We start from the raw sequence: 21,249 nt of genomic DNA on the forward strand, positions 1-21,249 counted from the left end.
TTGGGGTGTTAGCTCAGTGGTAGTGTGCTTGCTAGCCTGCACAAGGCCCCGAGTTCTGTCCTCAGCACCTCAAGAGAATGGGATCAATAGGCCCAAATTGATCAGCACACTTAGAGCCGTCCCTATCAGAATCCCAGCATGCTGTCCACAGAGATAACACAGGAGCTGGCTGTGAGGAACATTGGAGTTGTGTCCATGGGGGATTTGCCCTGTGCCTGCATTCTTCTCTCTCCTCCCCCATTCCCCTGACCCTTGGATGGCACCTTACCCCACGCATGCTCACTCACACTCCTATCTTTGAGCCCAGAGAGGCTGGGACTTGCCCTGGGTTCCTGGATCTGCCCCGGCCCAGCCCCCGCCCAGTACTGGCAGGGAGAGGGAGGTGATTGCTGACAGCCAGAGGAAATTCCCCTGGAACCAGTTTCTCAGCTTCCTGGCCCAGCTGTGGAGGGACGCCTCTGGAAGGAGAGGCTGGGCCAGGACCCCCCTGGGTCCAAAATGGCCTCTGCCCTGGGCCCACCCCGGGTCCCCAAGCCCAAAGGAGTCCCGCCTTCACACTACTATGAGAGCTTTCTAGAGAAAAAGGGGCCCCGAGATCAGGTAAGGGGAGATGGGAAGCTCAGCATAGCTCTGGAGCCCAGGCAGAGGTGGATTGTTTTTCAGGGCCTCAGTTTCCCCACGGGGTGACTGAATGTGGCTGGGCTGGTACTGGGGGCTGTCAAGGGTTCTAGCTATGTGTGTCTGTCTGTCCTTGTATTTGATTCTTGTCTGTACTTGATTCTTTTTCTCTCTGTGTCTCTGTCTTTCAGTCTGTCGTCTGTCCGTCTGTCGGTCTGTCTGTCAGTCTTTCCATCTGTCTCCTGTCTCTTTTTTGATCCTTTGGATACAAACAAGACCGGGAACTTCCTCCAGGAAATGAAAAGCCCTCTGACTCCCACACCTCTCTTCTTCCCTCTCTCTTCCCCAGCCTGTTCTCACTGGGGCTTTAGGGGTCAAAGCCTGGACAGGTGACAGTCAGGGACATTGAGAGCAGATGTCTGCCATATTGGACAGGACATGTCTGTATGTGTACGTGCACGCCTGTGTCTTCCTCAGTTTCCCCGAGGCTCCCCCAGCTCTCCCTCCGCACACACCCTATGAAGGCTCTGAGCCAGCCCTCTCTACTCCTTGCTCCAGGCATCCCTGCCATTGCCCCTGGGGTTTTCCTCAAGGTGACCTTGGCCTTCCCTCCACCTCCCCACTACCCACTCCTCTAGAGTTTAGGGAACCAGGTACAAACCCCTACTGGGAGCCTCCTTGCTGTCCCTGACTCCTCTAGGGCTTCAGTTTTACCTCCAATGAAAGGGGTAGAGGGAGCTGGGCACCGATGGCTCACACCTGTGACCCTAGCTACTCAGGAGGCTGAGATCTGAGGATCGCAGTTCAAAGCCAGCCCAAGCAGAAAAGTCTGTGAGATTCTGATCTTCAATGAGCCACCAAAAAGCCACAAGTGGAGCTGTGGCTCAAGTAGTAGAGCCCTATCCAGCCTTGAGTGCAAAAGGTCAGGGACAGTGCCCAGGCCCTGAGTTCGAGCCCCAGGACTGGCACAAAAAACAAATAAATAAAAATGGCTCTCTTAAATTCATAGTTCACCTGGTTTGTCTTAAGCTAAGGTCAAAGTGTTGGGCACAGTACTGCCATGGGCCAGGGGTGAAGTTCCAAGTACTGCTCCAATTGTTTTGTTCTCCGCCTCTCTCTGCCTCTCTCTCTCTCCTTTCTCTCATGTGCATGAATCATGTGTGTACTGGGGCCTGAAACTCAGGGCCCAGATGCTGTCCCTTGACATTTTCCCTGAAGGCTGGCACTTTACCACTTGAGCCACAGCCCCACTTCTGATTTTTGCTGGTTAATTGGCTATAAGAGTTTCTCAGATTTGTCTGCCTATGCCAACTTAGAACCATGATTCTCTTCCTAAGTAGCTAGGATTGCAGGTATGAATCACCAGTGGCCAGTTGTTTTTATTCTTTTATAGTTTGCTGAGAATTTGTGCAGGAAAAATTGACTAATGTAATAAAAGCTGCCACAACTCAAGATGGCCAAGGTCACGTCCAGCTTAACCTCCGAATACCACACAGAGTTTGAGTATACACTACTCCATTCTGAGTAGCTAGCACATGGTAGATCCTCACTAAGCGCGAGGCAGATAAATGTGTGGATCCAGGGAGGATGGATGGGTGGGTAGGCAGGTAGGTGGCTGGATGGATGAATGGATGGATGGACAGAGGGGTGGATGGGTTGGTGGATGGATGGATGGATGGATGGATGGATGGATGGATGGATGGATGGATGGATGGGTGGGTGAATGGGTGGATGGATGGATGGATGGATGGATGGATGGGTGGGTGAATGGGTGGATGGGTGGGTTGATGGATGAACAGCTAGGTGGATGGTTGGGTGGATGGATGGATGGATGATGGATGGATGAGTGGGTTGATGGATGGGTAGGTTGTTGGATGGATGGTGGATGGGTGGGTGGTAGATGGATGAGTGGATGAGTGGATGGATAGGTGGATTGGTGGATGGTGGATTGATGGATGGAGAGGCAAATATGAATGAATGGATAGGTGGATGAATGGGTGAGTTGGTGGGTAAATGAATGATGGGTGGATGGGTGGGGGGGTGCATGGATGGATGGATGGATTATGAGTGAACGGATGGGTTGATGGATGGATGGAGGAATGGATGGATAGGTGAACTGATGGATGGTGGGTGGATGGATGGATAGGCAGACAGATGAACGAATAGATAGGGGGATGAATGGGTGGGTAGGTGGGTGGGTGGATGATGGATGGCATACTATGAAGCAGTGAGATATACTTACTCCTAGAGAGCCTCCTCCTCTACAAATTGTGAGGCTGCAATGGGTCCAGTTGATTTTGTTTGTTGTTTCAGGGCCTGGAATGGAACCCAGGACGTAGGGTGTGTTAGGCAAGGGTTCTACTTGGAGCTACACTCAAGCCCAAGGTTCTCTTTTGCCCCTTTTTTCCCCCGTCAGTTGTGGGGCTTGAACTCTGGGCCTGGGCGCTGTCCCTCAGCTCTTCAGCTCAAGGCTAGCGCTCTACCACTGGAGCCACAGCGCCACTTCCAGTTTTCTGGTGGTTACTTGGCGGTAAGAGTCTCATGGACTTTCCTGCCCAGGCTGGCTTTGAACTGTGACCCCCAGATCTCAGCCTCTTGAGTAGCTAGGATTGATTACAGGCGTGAGCCACCAGTGCTGGGCTTCTTTTGTCCTTTCTTAATGAGAACAGCAGATCCCAGAATGTGAGTCACGATGCATAGAGCGGGACCTCCCTGAAGACAATATTTGACCAGAAAACTGAAGCAGTTAGCTTTGTGGAGATGTGGGGCAAGCGTATCCAGGCCTAGGAAACTAACAGCCTGTGCAAAGGCCCTAATCAGGGCAGAAGTAGCTTACTGAAGCTCCCTCGTTGACTTCCTCATTGCTCGCCCTCCACTTCTTAGGGTTACAAGAAGTTCTGGGCGGGCCTCCAGGGTCTCACCATCTGCTTCTACAACAGCAATCGAGACTTCCAGGTAAGCCTGAGAATGGGGAGCAGGACCTGGCCTGCCCTTGACCCCCACAAAAGTGTGCCCCACTGCCACAGAAACAGCTACATTCTCCTGAGGATCTGAGACCCCCAAGGGGCTTGGGGCTATCACACCTCCTTGTTTTTGTGTTCTCGGCCATAGCCACTGGAGAAGCTGGACCTGAGAACATTTGTGAAGCTCACAGACAGCATTCCCCAAGTAAGCTCCCGTGATTCTGGTATCCACCTCACTCTGGTCCTCAGGACCCAAGAGGTCAAGTTCAAGGTAGGTGGATGGGGTGGATGGGAAAGATCCCTTCCATTCATGCAAACAAACAAACAAACATGGAGTCCCTAAGATGGCCTGCAGCAGACACAGGCCGTGCAAAGGCCCTGGGGCAGGTCTGAGCCTGATGTATTATTATAGGAACAGCACGGAGGCCTGTGTGGCTGGACCAGAGGGAGCAAAGAAAGCAGAGTAGGAGAGAGGACAAAAGGCAGGTCGTGCATGGCATGTGGGCTGTGGGGATACATTGAGCTTCTACCCAAAGGAAGCTGGGAGCCACGAAAGAATTTAGAGCATCAGAGGTGCAGGGGATATAACCCACCCTTTCAGCTGGACCAGTTGGGCATGGTGGTGTATGGTTGTCATCTCAGCTACAATAGTAAGCTTAAATATGATATTGGTCTAGGCTACTCTGGGTGAAACCAAAACTCAAACTCAAAAGTAACTAAAGCCGGATGCTGGTGGCTCAAGACTGTAATCTTAGCTACTCAGGAGGCTGAGATCTGAGGATCATGGTTCAAAGCCAGCCTGGGCAGGAAAGTCTGTGAGACTTATCTCCAACGAACAACAGAAAACCAGAAGTAGGGCTGTGGCTCAAAGTAGTAGAGCTCTATCTAGCCTTGAGTGACAGAGCTCAGGGATAGCTCCCAGGCCCTGAGTTCAAGCCCCACAACCCACACACACACACACAAAAAAGGGCTGGGGTGTGTTAAGCAACCCCTTATTTGTAAGTCATAGATCACCCCCCAAATACCATCTTCAAAGCTGCTCTTGGAGTTAGTGCCTCTTACTTTTCCCTCTTTCTCTCCCTAGGTAGAGAGCCTGGAGTCCCGGGAGATGTGGAAAGGCTTTATTTTGACCGTAGTGGAGGTGAGTGTAGGCATTTTTTTCTTTCTTTCTTTTGGTCAGTAGTGGGGTTTGAATGCTGAGCCTGGGCGCTGTCCCTCAGCTCTCCAGCTCAAGGCAAGTGCTCTACCACATGAGCCACAGCACTACCTCTGGTTTTCTGGTAATTAATTGGAGATTAGAGTCTCAAGGACTTTCTTGCCTGGGGCTGGCTTTGAACCAAGATCTTCAGATCTCAGCCTTCTGAGTATCTAGGATGACAGGCATGAGCCCACTGGCACCTGGCTCTTTCTTTTTGCCAGTCCTGGGGCTTGAACTCGGGGCCAGGGCACTGTCCCTGAGCTTCTTTTGCTCAAGGCTGGCACTCTACCACATGAGGCACAGCACCACTTCCAGCTTTTCCTATTTATGTGCTACTGAGGAATGGAACCCATTGCTTCATGCACGCTAGGCAAGCGCTCTACCACTAAGCCACCTTCGCAGCTCTCCAGTGTGGGCATCTTCTACTCCTGTCTCTCAGACCCCAGACCTCCCTCCACGCCCTCTCTTCCCCCCACCCCACACTGGGCTGGACCTGGAGACCCAACAGTGCTTCAAATTCTAAAGTTAGCTTGCCATGACTTAAACCCAGTGGTCTACCTTCCTGCTTCTTTTCCCTATGACTTCCTTTTTCCTTTTTCTATGTGTGGGTATTTGTGCTTGGCTTTTTCACTCAAGGCTAGCATTGTCTACTGGAGTCACATCTCCAGTTCTGGCTTTTTGGTGAGAATCTCGTAGACTTTTCCTGCCCAGGCTGGCTTCAAACCTCCATCCTCAGATCTCAGCCTCCCCAGTAGCTAAGATTACAAGTGTTTTCCCCCTGTTTGGCACTTGTGGGCTACTTGAGACTTTTCCAGTCCCTTGTCCCGAAGTATAAGTTTGTTTGAGCCCCCATGCCTGCCTGGGCTCTGGGCATAGCTGGCCGTCCCCTCACCGCCTGTGCCTCCCCGGGGTCCCCATCCCCTGTCAGCTCCGTGTCCCCTCCAACCTGACCCTGCTGCCTGGACATCTATACATGATGGCTGAAGTCCTGGCCAAGGAGGAGGCTCGCCGCGCAAGCGAGGTGCCCTCGTAAGTCTTGGGGACTCCTGGCTCAGGGGTTCCGAGTTGGGAATGGGCAGAGCAGGTGTGGCTGATGGTGGGCAGCGAGCTGAGTCTGTCGGCATGGGGTGCAGGTCTGTTAGGGGTGGGGGTGGGGGGCAGAGCAGAGCTAGGACTCTAGGGGCAGGTGATGGGGAAGGGCGTGGCCTGAGCTCTGGGGCGGGGCTATGGTGGGAGGGCGGGGCCTGGATCTGGGGCGGGGTTATGTGTGGAGGGGCGGGGCCTTGGTGGGGTAGGCGTGTGTCGGGAGGGTGGAGCCTTGGTCTGGGCGGGGCTATGGCCTCTGCTCTGAGGCTATGTTGGGGGCGGGGCCTGGCTCTGGCGCGGTTATGTCGGGAAGGGCGGGGCCTGCGCCCCCGGGGCGGGGTCATGTTAGGAATAGCGGAGCCTGCGCCCCCTGGGGGCGGAGCTGTTCCCAGTTGCTGTGGTTTGGTTTTAGGTGCTTTATGAAGGTCAGCCGGCTGGAGGCACAGCTGCTCCTGGAGCGCTACCCTGAGTGCGGGAACCTGCTGTTGCGGCCCAGCGGGGATGGCACAGAAGGTGGCGTGTCTGTCACTACCAGACAGATGCTCAACGGGTGCGCATGCGCGACTCGGAGCCCTCCGCGGTGGGGGTGAGGGTTTGTGGGTCAGAGGTTAGGGCGGAGCCACCCCTGAAATCAAGTTCGGCTTTGGGGGCAGGGGCGGCACGCCGGGCGCGGGGCTCAGTGCCTGAGAGTTAGACTGCGCTCCTCCGGCCAGTCAAGATGAGCAGGCCGACCTGGGCAGGCCTGTCAATCAAAGCCCGGCGCTGGTGGCTCCTGCCCGTAATCCTAGCTACTCAGGCTGAGATCTGAGGAGCGAAGTTCAAAGCCAGCCTGGGGCTAGGAAGTCCGAGAAACTGTTACCTCCAGTAACCACTAGAAAACCGGGAGTAAAGCAGAAGCGTTCAGGGACAGCGCCCAGCCCGAGGAGCTACCAAAAGAAAACAATACAAAGTCAAGCCCAGCGAGAATGGGCCTTCGAACGGGATAGGGCAGGGGGCAGAGGTCACGGAGTCCCGTTCAGGGGTCGACCTGAGGGCTGACAGAGCCTGGACATCCGCCCTGAATCCTCCAAGGCTGTAATCAGATCTCGGTACACAGGGTGGAGTCAAACCTGGAGGCGGGGCCAGGGAGGGGGCGGGCCGCTTAGAGGCGTGGCCACTTGCTAGGTAATCCTCCAATCAGGCGGGCCCAGGCAAAATCGGAGGGCGGGGCCGGGGAGGGACGGGTCGTGGGAAGGCGTGGTCAGTGCGAGGCGCTCCTCCAATAGGGCGGGCCCAGCTCTGGGAGGGGGCGTGGTTTCGCGGGGGCGGAGCCAGGCAGAACCCGTTCCTCAGCCGGGTCTCCGCGCAGGGCGCCCGTGGTCCGGCACTACAAGGTGAAGCCCGAGGGCGCCAAGTACGTGATCGACGTGGAGGACCCGGTGAGCATCGGCCCCGGGGTCCCGAGATGCGCGCTGGTGGTGGGGTCCGCGCCCTCCCCCCGTCTCCCTGACCGCGGTCTCCCATCCTCCCTCCCACCCCCCCACCCCAGTTCCCCTGCGCCTCGCTGGATGCGGTGGTCAACTATTTCGTGTCGCACACCAAGAGGGCGCTGGTGCCCTTCCTGCTGGAGGAGGACTACGAGAAGGTGCTAGGTGGGTGCGCCTTCGGGGGGGGGAGCCGAGGGGGGCCCAGTCTTCCCCTTCTCATGTCCCCATCGTCCAGAGGAAAGGGACAGCTTCTGGCCCAGCTTCTGGCCGCCGCGCCTCCTCCAGGTCGCCCTCTCTGTTCCAGGCTACGTGGAAGCGGATAAAGAGAACGGCGAGAGTTTGTGGGTGGCGCCCTCCGCCCCGGGCCCAGGTGACGCCCCCACCCCGAGGCTGCTGCTGGGGCAGAGAGGGAGGGACCCTGAACCCACCCCCTCAGCCTCACCCCCTCAGCTAGCACATACCCAGACCTCAGGAACAGAAGTGACCCCAGATTTAGGACCCTAGAGGATGGGAGAAGAGTGGGATGGGGGGGGGGGTAAGGGGGAGAAGAAATCTGGGAGGCTGGCTAAATCTAGGGTTCCCCTAGATCGGGGAGGAAAGGGGACAAAGCAGATGTGGTGTTTACTGACGACCCGGAAGGAATTTGTTTACCTATTTACTTTAGGGCTGGTCCTGGAGTTTGAACTGGACACGGTCCCTGAGCTTTGTGGGTTTTTTTCCTTGCACAAGACTGGTGCTCTACTTCTTGACCCACTGCTCCACTTCCAGCTTTTTTGATGGTTCATTGGAGAGAAGAGTCTTGGATTTATCCTCCTGGGCTGGCTCTGAACCTCAATCCTCAGGTCTGAGCCTGAGGACACAAGCGTTGTCCCATCAGGACTACATGCTATGTGGCACGTGTGTCCCTCGGAAGCAGCCAACATATGTAAACTCATCGCTCCATGGTGCAGTCATTCACAGATACATGTGCGCGCACACTACCTCTGCTGCCAAAGTGGCACAACAGCATATGCATGAGCGGTTTTGCATATATTCAAATTATGCAAATGCAAGCCCACGTGTGTCTCTATTACCTGGGGATACAAACACACTTGCATCCTTGTATGTACACAGCACCATGCTGTATCCAGGTATGCAGACAGACAGACTAGAGGTGTCAGGACCACCTGGGCCTTGACAGCGAACCCCCTTTTCTCCATCAGATTCTGTAACCCCTGCAAGTGTCCCTAAGCTGCCACCTCCTGTGCCTGTGCCTGCATCCAGCCAGGACAAACTGCCCCCCCTCCCACCCCTGCCCCCACTCCCAATCGAGGATGAGAACTACGTCACCCCCATTGAAGACACCCCATCTGTGGATTACGTCAATCAGGATGGTGGGTGAGGGCTGCAGAAATTGGGGTGGGGGTGCAGGAAGGCAATGGTGTCACATGACCAACCCCCCCATATTTGTGTATGCAGTGATTTCCGGTAGCCAGCCAGCCGTCCTGAAGCCCAAGAAACTGGCAAAGCTTCCAGTAAAGCCTCCAAAGCCACCCATCAGCCCCAAGCCAGGTAGGTAGAGCGCTTTCCTCCCACAATGCACTCTGGGAGGGCTCAGGCCTGAGCTCACCTCTGCTCCCCCTCACCCCACCAGAACCCAAGGCTATCAAGAGCGTCCCTGCCAGGAAGCTGATAGGCAGCTCGGCCCAGGCTCTCTTCCTCGCCACAAGTAAGGGGACTGTGGGGGTGGATGCAGGGTGAATTTCCCCCTACTCTGAGAGGTAAGACAAGGGAGCACTTTGTGGGTGGGATGATGCCTTTCAGCCTGTTTCCATTTGTGTCTGCATGGGAATCTATAGATTGGGGGGGGGGGGTTGTCATGACGGGAATTTCTGGCTCATCTGAAGCTGGGGTCCCGACCCCAACACAGGGCTAGGGGATGTGACGGCAGAGTTGGAGGAGAAGCTGCAGAAGAGACGAGCACTGGAGCACTGAGTCACCGAGATGCCGGGGACCAGCGGCTGACATTCAATTGCCCAGAATTAAAACTCAACAGACTCCCCCCCTACACACACACACACAAAGCAGGCTTGCTGGGCACTGGTGGCTCACGCCTGTCATCCTAGCTACTCAGGAGGCTGAGATCTGAGGATTGTGGTTCAAAGCCAGCCTGAGCAGGAAAGTCCTTGAGACTCTTATCTGCAATAAACCACCAGAAAACCGGAAGTGATGCTGTGGCTCAAGTGGTAGAGTGCTAGCCTTGAGCTGAAGAGGTGAGGGACAGCGCCCAGGCCCAAAGTTCAAGCCCTATGACCGACAAAAAAACAAAAAAACAAAAGCAGGCTTATGTGTTTGGCATGCTTGGGACGCTGGGGGTGGGGGGGCAGGGGCCCCTCAATGTCTGTGCACAATTGCCTCCATTACCTGAACTCTACAAGCCTGCTTGCCTGACCCACAGAGATGTGCATATCCTAGCGATTGGGGGTGGGGAGAAGCTCAAGGTCCTGGGGCCACACCAAAGAACCAACCCCACAGCCTGGCCAGTGTTTGACCTTTATTTGCAAGTGAGGGGAGAGGGTCACCCCGGTGTCCACACCTTGTTGGGGACCCCCACCCCTCACAATCCAGAGTTAAGGCTCCAAGCAGCACATGAGAGGGCTTGGCCCAGTTGAACCACCCAATGCCTCTGGCGGCTTCCCCCTTCACCCCCAAAGCACCCAACCGGTTTGTGTCTCTAGGTGAGACTGGTGTTGGAGCTGCTGGTGGCACTGCCCCGCTTCTGTAGACAGCGCACGGAGCTGGGGACCTGCAGACCGGTGGTCACCTGGAAGCTGCCACACCACACCTGGGAAGGGGGGAGAGGAGGGAGATCAGGGGAGCCCCTGCACCCACCCACCCTTCCCACCCCCTTCTCCGTTCTGTACTCCCCCTGGGCAGCCAGAAGGCGGCTCACCGTGAAGGCGGGCAGCAGCGGCTGCGTGAACTTGGCCTTGAATGTGTGCAGCAATTGTTTAGTGCGGGCGTTGTAGAAAGACAGGAGACCTGGGCGGGGAGGAGGGGGGCAGTGGGAGGTGTCACGGGGTGGGTGATGTCCCGGGCTGAGGCTCAGGCATGGGGGTGGGGTGGGAGGGCAGAGGTGGCTGGAGTCTTGGGGTCACCTTGATGGAAGTCACAGTGCACACCCAGGCAGTCGGGCACGGGGGCATCCAGCACCTTGACCTTGTTGGCGTGCTTGGCGGTGAAGCTGACCTGCAGCCAGTTGTTGACGTGGAGACACCAGGACGCTGCCGTCTTGCCCAGCTGCTCAAAGCGGCCCAGGCTGCGGTAGGCCACGCCTACACCAAATGCTTTGCTGTCTGGCTCATAGCGCACCTCCCAGTAATGCTCCCCGCCATCGATCATCGTGTCCCCTGGGGTGGGGGTGGGGAGAGAGGACAGAGGGACACTGGGTAAAACCAGGGCCATGTGGACTTCTACAGGAGCCCCAGCTACTTCCAAGGTCCTAGTGACTCCTGCCAGCTACTCCCAGGGTCCCAGCTACTCCTGCCAGCTACTCCCAGGTTCCCAGCTACTCCTCAGGCTTGGTAAACATCCTGTACATACTTAACAAAGCCAAGCCATAGGAACTACCTCCAATTCATGTCCAAATGTCCCTTGATTCTTCCCAGAAAGTGGTCCTCTCCTCCCCATGCTCTGGCTCCTGCCCACAGTTCCCCATGGGCCCACAGTCCACCTGGAGTCTGGATATCCCACTGGTTTTCCTGTCCCAGATCCTTCCCTGGACTCAGAGGCTCCTTCCTGTTGATCTCTGAATCCAGATCTCATCCAGGTCCCCTGCTCCACACACACATACCACCACCACCACCAGGGTCCTGCCCGGACCCCTCTCCCATTCTTACCCAGCACTGTGTAGGACTCGGCGGTGAAGCGGTCCCGGCCCCCACGGCTGGAGGGCGCCCTCTTCGGAGATGGAGTACCTCTGGGGAAAAGGGGAGAAGCTTGGTCCAGGCCTCACTTTCCACACAGGAGGCCTCCCTGGACCATTCCAGGCAAGGCCTGCTCCATTTGTCCCTGATAATACTCGGCTCAAGGCTAGTGCTCGACCACTTGAGTCACAGCTCCACTTCTGACTTTTTAGTAATTGAAGACAAGAGTCTCACAGACTTTCCTGCCCAGACTGGCTTCAAACCAGGATTCTCAGATCTCAGGCTCCTGAGTAGCTAGGATGACAGGTGTGAGCCACTGGGGCCTGGCTAGAAAACATTTTTTTATATTTTTTATTTTTTTGGTCAGTTGTGGAGCTTGAACAGTGCCCAGGCGCTGTCCCTGAGCTTTTTTGCTCAAGGCGAGCACTCTAACACTTGAGCCACAGCTCCACCTCCAGTTTTCTGGTGGTTCATTGGAGATAAGAGTCTCCCAGACTTTCCTGCCCAGGCTGGCTTTGAACTGCGATCCTCAGATCTCAGCCTCCTGAGATGCTAGGATTACAGGCATAAGCCAAACTCTACTTATAATCCCTCCTCCCCTCCCCCCCACTCACCCCCCCCCCTCCCATTCATGGTAGAAGGAAGCAGCCTGCTTCCTCCAGCACAGCTGCTCCCTAGCCTTCTGCTTCTCCTCCCTGTCCTGATCCCATTGGGCAGTGTGTGTGTGTGTGTGTGTGTGTGTGTGTGTGTGTGTGTGTGTGTGTGTGTGTTCCCCACCAGAGCCTTGGGAAGGGGAGTGGGGGAGGAAGGGAGGGAGGGGAGGAGGGGCAGGGTACCTGGCTGGGGAGTTGACAGGAGAAGCTGTCCGCCCCTTGCCATCTTTCTCTCGGGCCTTGATGTCCTGCACCTTCCCGCCCATGGCGTCCCATTCCACAGAGAGGTTGTCCACCCGCAGGTTCTGGTGGGACGTGGAGGCGTCCAGGCGGAACATGAATGCTGGGGCCGGGGAGACCAGGGAGTCACAGAGACGGGAAAACCCAGAGAGACACAGAGACACGGGCAGGCAGGCAGTGACCAAGACAGACCATCACAAGGACAGACGAGAGACAAGGAGACAGGCAGAAAGACACCAGGAGGTACAAGATAGGGAAGGAAGAATATAATATGGAGCCCAAGGGAGGTCTGGGGTTGCGGCCCAACTGCTTCTAAAGTCTATGAGAACTTTCTTTCCCCTCTTTTTCAATACTGGGGTTTGAACTCAAGGCCTAGGCCTTGCTAGGCAGGTGCTCTACCACTAGAACCATGCCCCTGATCCTTTTAGGGGCATTTTTCAAGACAATTGTTCTTCCCTGATTTTTCACCTCCAAGACAGGGGTGGAGTTACAGCAGGATGGAATTAAGTGAGAGAGCAAAGGAACTTCCCAGTGAGATATGCAAATCAACATGGGAGACCTGGTGAATCTGATATTGAAGGCATATATATATGTGTGTATATATGTATATGTATATATGTGTGTGTATATATGTATATGTATATGTGTGTGTGTGTGTGTGTGTATTCCAAGACAAAAGAAAAACAGCATGGTAAGAGGGCACCACGGTTCATGCCTGTAATCCTAGCTAATCAGGAAGCCGAAACTGAGAGATCCATGGTTCAAGGTCAATCCTGGCAAAAAGTTAGTCAGACTCCATCTCAAACAATACAAAGTTCAGCCCAGGCAAAAAGTGAGCCTCTCTCTCTCTCTCTTTTTACAATTGAGCTGGGCACTGGTATTTTATGCCTATAATCCTAGCTACTCAGGAGACTGAGATATAAGAATCATGGCTCAAAGCTAACCTGGGAGACTCGACATTTATTGCAAAAATCTAGAACTGAAGGCATGGCTCAATTGGTAGAGCATCAGCTGGGAGTGAAAAACCTGAGCAAGTCCATGAGGAAAAAAAAAAAGGGAAAGTGGAATAGAATGGTATCCATTCAAGCTAAGAATGCCATTGTGGACTCAGGTATGAGCTTCCTAGCGGCCAAGGCAACAAGGCCCACAGACCCCTTATTAGAGGATGACTGAGACACACAACCCCAGAGCACTGGGAGGGAGGGGGTATGTAGTCAGAGATAGGGATGGGGGAGGGGGCAGCTGGTCACCTGCTGTCTCCAAGGTCACTGGCTCAGAGAATTCACCTGCAACTGCCTTGTTACAGGCCTTCACCCGAAAGTTCATGTATTTCATGTCAAACTTGAGACCTGGATGGATGCAAGGGACGTCAGAGATATTTGGTAACACCTATCACTCTCCTCCATGATCCCATGGTTGCCACAATAAGGAACACCTTACAAGCAATTCTGTATCCCAACTCTTGACCCCACCTCCAAACCAGAGCAGCCAATGAGAAGACTTTATGGCCCTTGTCAGTGATTGGCTCAGAAATAGGCACATGATCCAACCAGACCAATCAGAGCCTGCCTTGCAACTTTGTTACTATGAGCTCCCTTCACAGACAATCTCTTCGTATGTTTTCTAAGCCTCTCTCATTATTATTAATGCCCCTGCTTGCTATCATCATCATCATCATCATCATCATCATCATCATCATCATGCATTGCTGGAAATGGAACCCAAGGGCATGAGGCCTGTTAAGTTTTTTGGGGGTGGGGTACAGCACATGGAACCCAGTGTCAGGCTCCCCGGAATCACACCCCATCGGCTCCCCAGTCTGACACTGGACTACACTTCTGACCTAAGCTGCCACGGCTGCAGGGAAAGTCTCCCCGCCCCCCCCCCAGCACTATCTCATTATCATATTATTATTTTGCAGCTTGCCGTACATCTGTAATTACTCCACAACAGAAAGTCACAATAAAATAAAAATAAAAAGCAGAAGGGTCTGGAGGTGAGCACTGTGGGTGCCTATTTTTAAGAGGGGGTGTGTTTGTTTTCATTCCCATGCAGAGGAGACACCAATAGCTTCTCAGGCTCCCAGGCTGGCTGGTGGCTTCTCTCCATAGCAATTAGCATGCTCATGATTAAGCATGTATGCTAATTACAGATAACTAGCGGCTGATTACAGCCCCCGGATGAGGGTGTGAATGTCACGTCTGCAGACGTGGTCTTCCCCGCTCAAGGCAGCTTTTTAAAACTCATTAGGGAACCCTGATATTTCCCGCCTTCTGATCCTCCCCCCTCCGGCTGGGTGGGTCCCCTGGCTTTTCTGTTTCTTGTACGTGCTGAGGAACTCTCCCAATCCCCAGCTCCGGCAGGCTAAATGGGCTTGGGGATCTTCGCACGGTGTGGGCGCTGATAACAGACCTAGGAGCGCGCCAGTGCGTGGCTGCTGGAGAGAGAATGGGGAGTGACAGGGTGGCCTCCCTTCCTGTTCCTCAGTCCCCTTCCCTGTCAGATGTGATGCACGGCCAGCCTGCTATATATGGACTTTGGAGGAGGTCAGTAGTCTCTGGATGATTTAATAGCTCCATGGACACCTGCAGAGGCTGAGGTATTCGGGGAAGATAAATAACTAGACTGGACTAGACGTGATTGGCCCCAGGTATACTCCTTTATCTGCCTAGGTGTACTGACTTACCTGTCCAGGTAGGCAGGTGTGCAGTCTTTACCTAAGCTGCCCAAGGATACTCCCTTACCTTCCCAGGTATATTCCCTCTGCCCAGGTGTGCTCCTTTACCTGTCCAGGTGTGCTCCCCTTACTTTAGCTGCCCAGATGTATGTCTCTTACTTGTCCAGGTGTATTACCTTTACCTGTCCAGGTAGCCCCCTCCCCCCACCTGTCCAGGGTGTGTGTGTGCCTTACCCATCCAAGTATGTTCTTTTACCAGTCCTGGTGTTATTACCCTTACCTGACCAAGTGTGCTCCCTTACCTAGCCAGGTGGGTGTGTCTTACCTGTCCAGGTGTTTCTTCATCTGTCCAGATGTATTGCCCTTACCTGTCCAGGTGTGTCCCCTTACCTAAATGCCCAAGTGTGCTTCTCTTACCTACCCAGGTATCTCTCTTATCTTTTACCAGTCCTGGCGTATTACCCTCACCTGCCCCCCTCACCTGTCAAGGTGTATTCTGTCTGTCGGATGCCCTCGATGACCATCCAGGGCTGGTCCTCCTTGAGGCGGGGCGGGCCCTCGAAGTTGGTCCTTCGATACTCCAGCACGTAGTGGTCGATCTTGCTGTCCTCATCCGGCATGCGCCACACCAGAGTCACACAGTTATCTGCCACCAGAGACTCGGCCAGGTCGATCACAGGGGCGCTGGGTACTGAGCAGGACAGAGTGAGAGGAGGTATCAGGGTTCTGTGTCCACAGGGGGTGCGCCAGGAGCCCGGGAGCCCCGTCCACTGCACGATGGCCTGTGTTGGGGGTAACCACCTGGGGCTGGAGCGCCCTCAGGCTTCCAGCCAGCCAGGAGAGAGGCCAGAGCAGGCTCAGGGTTCAGCCCACAGAGGACTGACTCCAGATTCCTCTTGGAGACAGGGTTTTCTGCCAGCTGAAGGTGGCATCCCTTAGGGCGCCACCACCACCAGGCTTTCTAGAAAGTTCCAGTTTGCTAGGAAGTGAGGACCTCTCCTGGCTCTGCCACTGGGAACAGTTTTTCCAGGACCCAACTGCTTAGTGAATGGGACTTCCTCTAGGCTTCACCTTTAGGTCTGCTCCATATGGGCTCCCTCCTGATACTCAACCAGGGCCCCACCCACAAGTGGGTGTGGCTTCTCCCGGCACCACCCACATTGGGCGTGGCTTCCAGAGATCCACCCACAAATGGGAGTCTCTAAGGCTCCACTCACACAAGACAGGTCATTGGAAAGCTCCATGCACAGATAGGCGGGCCTTCTGAGGGCTCCATCTACATATGGGCAGGGCTTGAATTGACTCCACCCTCTGGGCCTTGCTGGGATTCAGGCACCTACCTGTTGGTTGGGCTCATGCCAGGACCTTTCTAGGTGTTTCGAAGTCTACACCATTTTCCCCCAGATCCCTCCAGTGAGACCCCCCTCTCACCAGGCAGGAACTTCAGGGCCTGAAGCATCTGCCGCTCCTGTGCAAAGTCCACCATGAGATGACTCATGTTGTCGCTGACCTTGGCTTTCAGTGACAGCCGGAAGGCAGGGGCCATTGTCACCCTGCAGGGAAGGAGGTTTTCCAGGCTCCTGATTGTGAGGAGGGGCAGGTGTCTCCCCAGACCCCATGTTCTGAGTCCAGCACCCAAACCTGGGTGTTCCCACCATTACACCATGGGGAGACACAGGGCAGGGGCCGGATCGCAGCGTCTTACCCATCTTTGACTTGTTTGGCAGCCTAGAAAGAGGGATGGAACAGAATTCAGAGACCGGGCTCATCTCTAATAGAATTCATGGTTTGAAGACAGCCTAGGCAGAAACGTCCATGAGCCTCTTATCTCCAATAAACAAGAAAAAAGCCGGAAGTGGTGCTGTGGCTAAAGCGGTAGAGTGCTAGCCTTGAGCACACCCAGGCTCTGAATTCAAGCCCCAGGACCAGCACCAAAAAAAAAAAAAAAAAAAGAAGAAGAAGAAAAGAAAAGAAAAAAAGAGTCTCACAGGCTTTTCTATCTGGGTTGTCTTGGATCCACAATCCTTAGATCACAACCTTCTGAGTAGCTAGGATTACAGGTGTGAGCCACCAGTGCTCGGCTCCAATCTTTTTTTTTTTTTTGGCCAGTTCTAGGGCTTGAACTTTGGGCCTGGGCACTGTTCCTGGGCTTCTTTTTTGCTCAAGGATAGAGCTCTACCACTTGAGCTCCAGTGCCACTTCTGGCTTTTTTTCTGAGTAGTTTATTGGAGAAAAGCATCTCATGCACTTTCCTATTAGGCTGGCTTCAAACCACAATCCTTAGATCTCAGCCTCCTGAGTAATCTAGGATTACAGGCATGAGCTACCAGTGTCAAGCTTGCTTGCTTTCTCTCTCTTTCCTTCTCTCTCTTTCCTTCCTTCCTTCCTTCCTTCTTTCTTTCTTTCTTTCTCTTTCTTCCTTTCCTTTACATGCTGGTGCTGAGATTTGAATTCAGGACCTGGGCTTAATGTTGCATGCGTGGGTTACACACCGAAAACCACCTGGGTCCTGCCCCAGAGACACCCACCTGAGGGAAGTCATCGCTGTCCATGGTCTGTAGAGTCTGGTTGGCTGTCTCTAGCAGCTCCTCAGAGCTCTCCAGGGCCCGTGTGCAGGCGGCCAGTTGGTTCTGAGGGGAGCATGGCACCAATCAATCCACAGCTCACCATACAGCTTCACCTCCCGGGCATCTGCCCGCCACCTCCAGGATCCAGGCTACCACAGCCCTCTGAACTCCAGCTGGGAAAGGAGGCTGGTGCCTGGAGTACCTGGCCACAGCCTCTCCCCTCCCACCCCACCCCTCCCCTGGGAATCCCTCCCTGGAAAACACATGCCAGAGCCAGGCTCCAGTGGTTTATGCATGTAATCTTAGCCACTCTGGAAGATCCAGATTTGAAATCAGCCTGGGCAGGCACGCCCCCTGAGACTCTATCTCTGATTAACTAGCAAAATGCCAGACTGGAGGCATGGCTCAAGTTGATAGGATAGCTGTGACCAAGAAAGCCAATCCAGAGGGCTCTGGGTTCAAGTCTTAATTTGGGTACACAAGAAAACCCAAAACTACACGTGCCCAGGCTGATTTCTCCTGAGCTCCGTAGTCCAAGGAGGAGCCCAAGGGGGCTTGATGGAGATAGGGAACGGGTGAGAGACTAGGGGGCAGACGTTAGAGTCCACCATCACTAGGCTCTCTGCCTCTGGAGGCGGGTGGAGGGGGACTCCTGACCCCCCACCTGAAGCTCGTAGGTGCGGCTGGCTCGGTCCTGTTTAATCTTCATGAGCATGCCCTCCTTCAGCTCCTCCAGGACGGACAGCAAGGACTGGAACTCGGCTTCTAAGTCCTCCTGTACCTTGGTTGAATTTGCCTGGGTTGGAATGGCAGGGATGGGTTAACATCTGTGTCCAGCTGAAGAAACTGAGGCCAAGCGATCAGCCAGACCCGGCCACTTCCTGGGCTTTGGCAATAAGAAGCCAGTTCCAATGGCAGACACCCCCTGCCCTTTCCCCTTCCCCTCTCCACTGCCCGCCTCCTGTACCTCCCTTACCTCTACATTCAGCAGCATTTGCTTCAGTGAGTAGATAAAGCTCTGGATTTCTTCATTCTTCATCGCTAGCGTTGTGATGATCTTCCGAAGAGCCTCCTGTCCCACCAGACCACAAGTATCACACACACACACACACACACACACACACGTAAACTTCATGTGGCCTGGCCCCCTGCTCTGCCCTCAGGAATTCAGGGAGGAGCTATGGGGCCCTCTGGCTCTCTATAGAACTCACTTAGGAGGTGGCCACTTGTGAGCAACCTCATGGGAGGAAACTGAGGCCCAGGATGAGCCTCTTCACAGAGGAGCAGACCAGAAGCAAGTTTGCATGAGCACCAAATCTTCAACCTAATACCTACTTCTTGAAGGTTGCCCATGAACTAGCTGGAAGGGCTAGCCTGGGCAAAGAAACTCCCAGAAGGAAAATGGGTTAGCCTGGAAAAGAGCTACCTGTGGTCAGTACATCCACAGGGGAACTGGGATAGCCTGGGCTAAAGGCTAGCCAAGGAGCCTGGCCCCAGGAGCTGAGGTGAGCCTGAGAAAAGGAATTAACCAGAAAGAGATAACCTGGACAAAAGAAGGAGCCTTCAGAGAGCCCAGGTAAGAGGGGAGGGGGAAGGGAGGCTGCAGGGACAGGAAGGAAGGCCAGCCAGCTATTCCTGCTTCTGTCCCGCCCGCCCCCCCAACCCAGGACTAAGGCCTGAGGTCGCTAAGGTCAGTATAATGGAGCAGATTGCGCGGGGAGGGGCGGGGGGTCCTCAAGTCTAGGACGGTAGGCGTGGGGGATGGGGTCAGGGCTGGGACCTAGAGATGGGGGGGGGCACCCAGGAGAGGGAGGGTGGCTGCATGCAAACGGGGGAGCCGTGCACGGGGGAGGGCGCCGTGCATGGGGGTGGGGGAGCCGTGCATTGAGGTGGGGGAGCGCCGCAGCATGGCGGGGGGGGGGGGCTGCGGCATCACCTGGTCCCCACCCTATGCCCCACACCCCGTCCTACCCTTTGGTCTTCCATGGTTGCAGCCTGGGTCACCCCGGCCCGGCCTGCGGGCCCCACGCGTTTCAGGAGTTCCCCCTCAAGCTGCCTTTGCCGCTGCCCGGGAGCCAATGGCCCCCGCTGAGCCCTCGCCACCGCCTTCGCCCGCCGCCGCGCCCCCGGTCAGCGCTCCATCACTGCCCGCACTGCGCAGGCGCGCGCTCCCGCAGCATTATGGGAAGTGTAGTCCAACTCATGGGTTCCAGAGTCTGGGAATGGGTTTGACTCCCGGCCCTGCTGCATAACCTGAAGGTCACCCTGGGTCCTCCCAGACCTCAGTCTCCCCGCTTTCTCGCTCACAACCCTTTTTCCTTTGCTATTTTATTTTTTTGTCGGTCGTGGGCTTGAATTCTGGGCCTGGGCGCTGTCCCTGAGCTCTTCAGCTGAGTGCTCTACCCCTTGAGCCACAGCGCCACTTCTGGTTTTCTGGTGGTTTATTGGAGATAAGAGTCTCATGGACTTTCCTGCCTGCGCTGGCTTTGAACCATGATCCTCAGATCAGCCTCCTGCCTAGCTAGGATTCTAGGCATGAGCCACCAGCGTCTGCTCCTTTGCTATTCTAACGGGGATCCAAGATGCCAACTCCCAAGGTCTGGCCTTGATGACACACTGAGAAGCCACAGACTTCATCTAAGCAGGCATCCACCCTCCAAAGTTCTCTTTTCTTTTTAAGACACAACCAACCTCCTGCACATCCACAAAGCCCCAGACTGTCCCCTACTTTTCCTTTTTTTTTTTTTTTTCTTTTTTTCCAGTCCTAAGGCTTGAACTCAAGGCCTGGACACTTCTTTTTTTTTAATTTAATTTAATTTTATTTGAGAACATACTGTACAGAGGGGTTACAATTACTTGGGCAGGATAATGCATACATTTCTTACCAAGCATTGCAGCCTCCTCCTTTGTTTACCCTTCACCTCCCTTCCCCTGAGCTTCTTTTGCTCAAGGATAACACTCTACGATTTGAGCCACAGCACCACTTCTGGCTTTTTCTATTATGTGGTAGTGAGGAGTGGAACCCAGGGCTTCATGCATACTAGGCAAGCACTCTGCCACTAAACCACATTCCAGCCCTTTTTTTCTTCTTATGATGCAACCAAACTCTTGCACATCCCACAAAGCCCAAGACTCTCCCCTGCAGAAACCTCTCCACAGTTCAGGATCTACAGGGTAATAGGGTGTCTATGGCCATTCTGTTCTCCCCTACCAATCTGACAGGTTCCTAATGGCTTTTCTGGCTAGGGGGAGGGGAGGGCGGAGCTTGGGAAAGTATGAAGACAGGCAAGAGCAGGCAGAGGGGAGGCAGGGAGGTTGTGGGGACACAGCGCCACCACGGGGAACTTGCTGTGGCTCAGAGACACCGCTGTGTGACAAACTCAGGACTTTCTCAGCTCTGAGTGAGGAAGCGGGCCATGTGCGCTTGGCTGGGACACACTGAGGTCTCTAGGCCTGCTCCCCCCCCCCACACACACAGAAAAGAAATATGAAGCATGAAAGCCACAGAAAAAGATTATTAACAAAATATTTGCACATCTGAAATACCAGAGTAAAATCTCTTGATGCAACAAATACACAAGTGAAAAAATGACATTTGGAAGTTCATAATGGAGGGTGTGTGGGGGGGTGGTTCTGGGCAGAATGTTATTGGAACATTGTGCAAAAGGTTTTTCTAGGAACCCAAATTGCAGGTAAGGCCTTCTCTCAAAATGGGGCCCACGTCCAAAATGGTCAGGCCATCTTGAACTTAGACTCCATGCCAGAAAGTGGCCTCTCATTCCCCCCTTTTCTTGTAGCTAGGGGATCCAATCATAGTCCCCTGATATCCAGTTCTATGTTCACTTCATCTACAGGCCGATATTGAGACCTGAGTAT

At 54.5% G+C, this 21,249-nt stretch overlaps 2 protein-coding genes across 2 annotated transcripts; one reads left to right on the forward strand and one right to left on the reverse strand.

Moving 5' to 3' along the window:
- Positions 1-395: 395 nt before the first annotated feature.
- On the forward strand, positions 396-9,441 carry Stap2 (signal transducing adaptor family member 2). The gene is made up of 13 exons (XM_042669901.1): positions 396-600; positions 3,502-3,573; positions 3,730-3,852; positions 4,666-4,722; positions 5,708-5,808; positions 6,278-6,415; positions 7,214-7,283; positions 7,394-7,496; positions 7,636-7,701; positions 8,534-8,704; positions 8,790-8,882; positions 8,965-9,039; positions 9,241-9,441. Exons 1-13 carry the CDS (start codon positions 499-501, stop codon positions 9,303-9,305), a joined length of 1,236 nt encoding a protein of 411 aa, XP_042525835.1. The 5' UTR covers positions 396-498; the 3' UTR covers positions 9,306-9,441.
- A 603-nt stretch (positions 9,442-10,044) lies between these two features.
- Positions 10,045-19,359, reverse strand: Fsd1 (fibronectin type III and SPRY domain containing 1). The gene is made up of 13 exons (XM_042669925.1): positions 19,345-19,359; positions 18,350-18,445; positions 18,038-18,169; positions 17,335-17,436; positions 16,512-16,534; positions 16,238-16,359; positions 15,288-15,497; positions 13,380-13,478; positions 12,073-12,232; positions 11,210-11,289; positions 10,469-10,720; positions 10,264-10,352; positions 10,045-10,155 (listed from the first exon to the last, which is right to left on the reverse strand). The coding sequence occupies exons 1-13, from the start codon at positions 19,357-19,359 to the stop codon at positions 10,045-10,047; spliced, it is 1,491 nt and encodes a 496-aa protein (XP_042525859.1).
- Positions 19,360-21,249: the final 1,890 nt, after the last annotated feature.

Source organism: Dipodomys spectabilis, unplaced genomic scaffold, assembly GCF_019054845.1.
Source record: "Dipodomys spectabilis isolate Male_0828 unplaced genomic scaffold, ASM1905484v1 ptg000511l, whole genome shotgun sequence".
In the NCBI taxonomy this organism is placed as follows: domain Eukaryota; kingdom Metazoa; phylum Chordata; class Mammalia; order Rodentia; family Heteromyidae; genus Dipodomys; species Dipodomys spectabilis.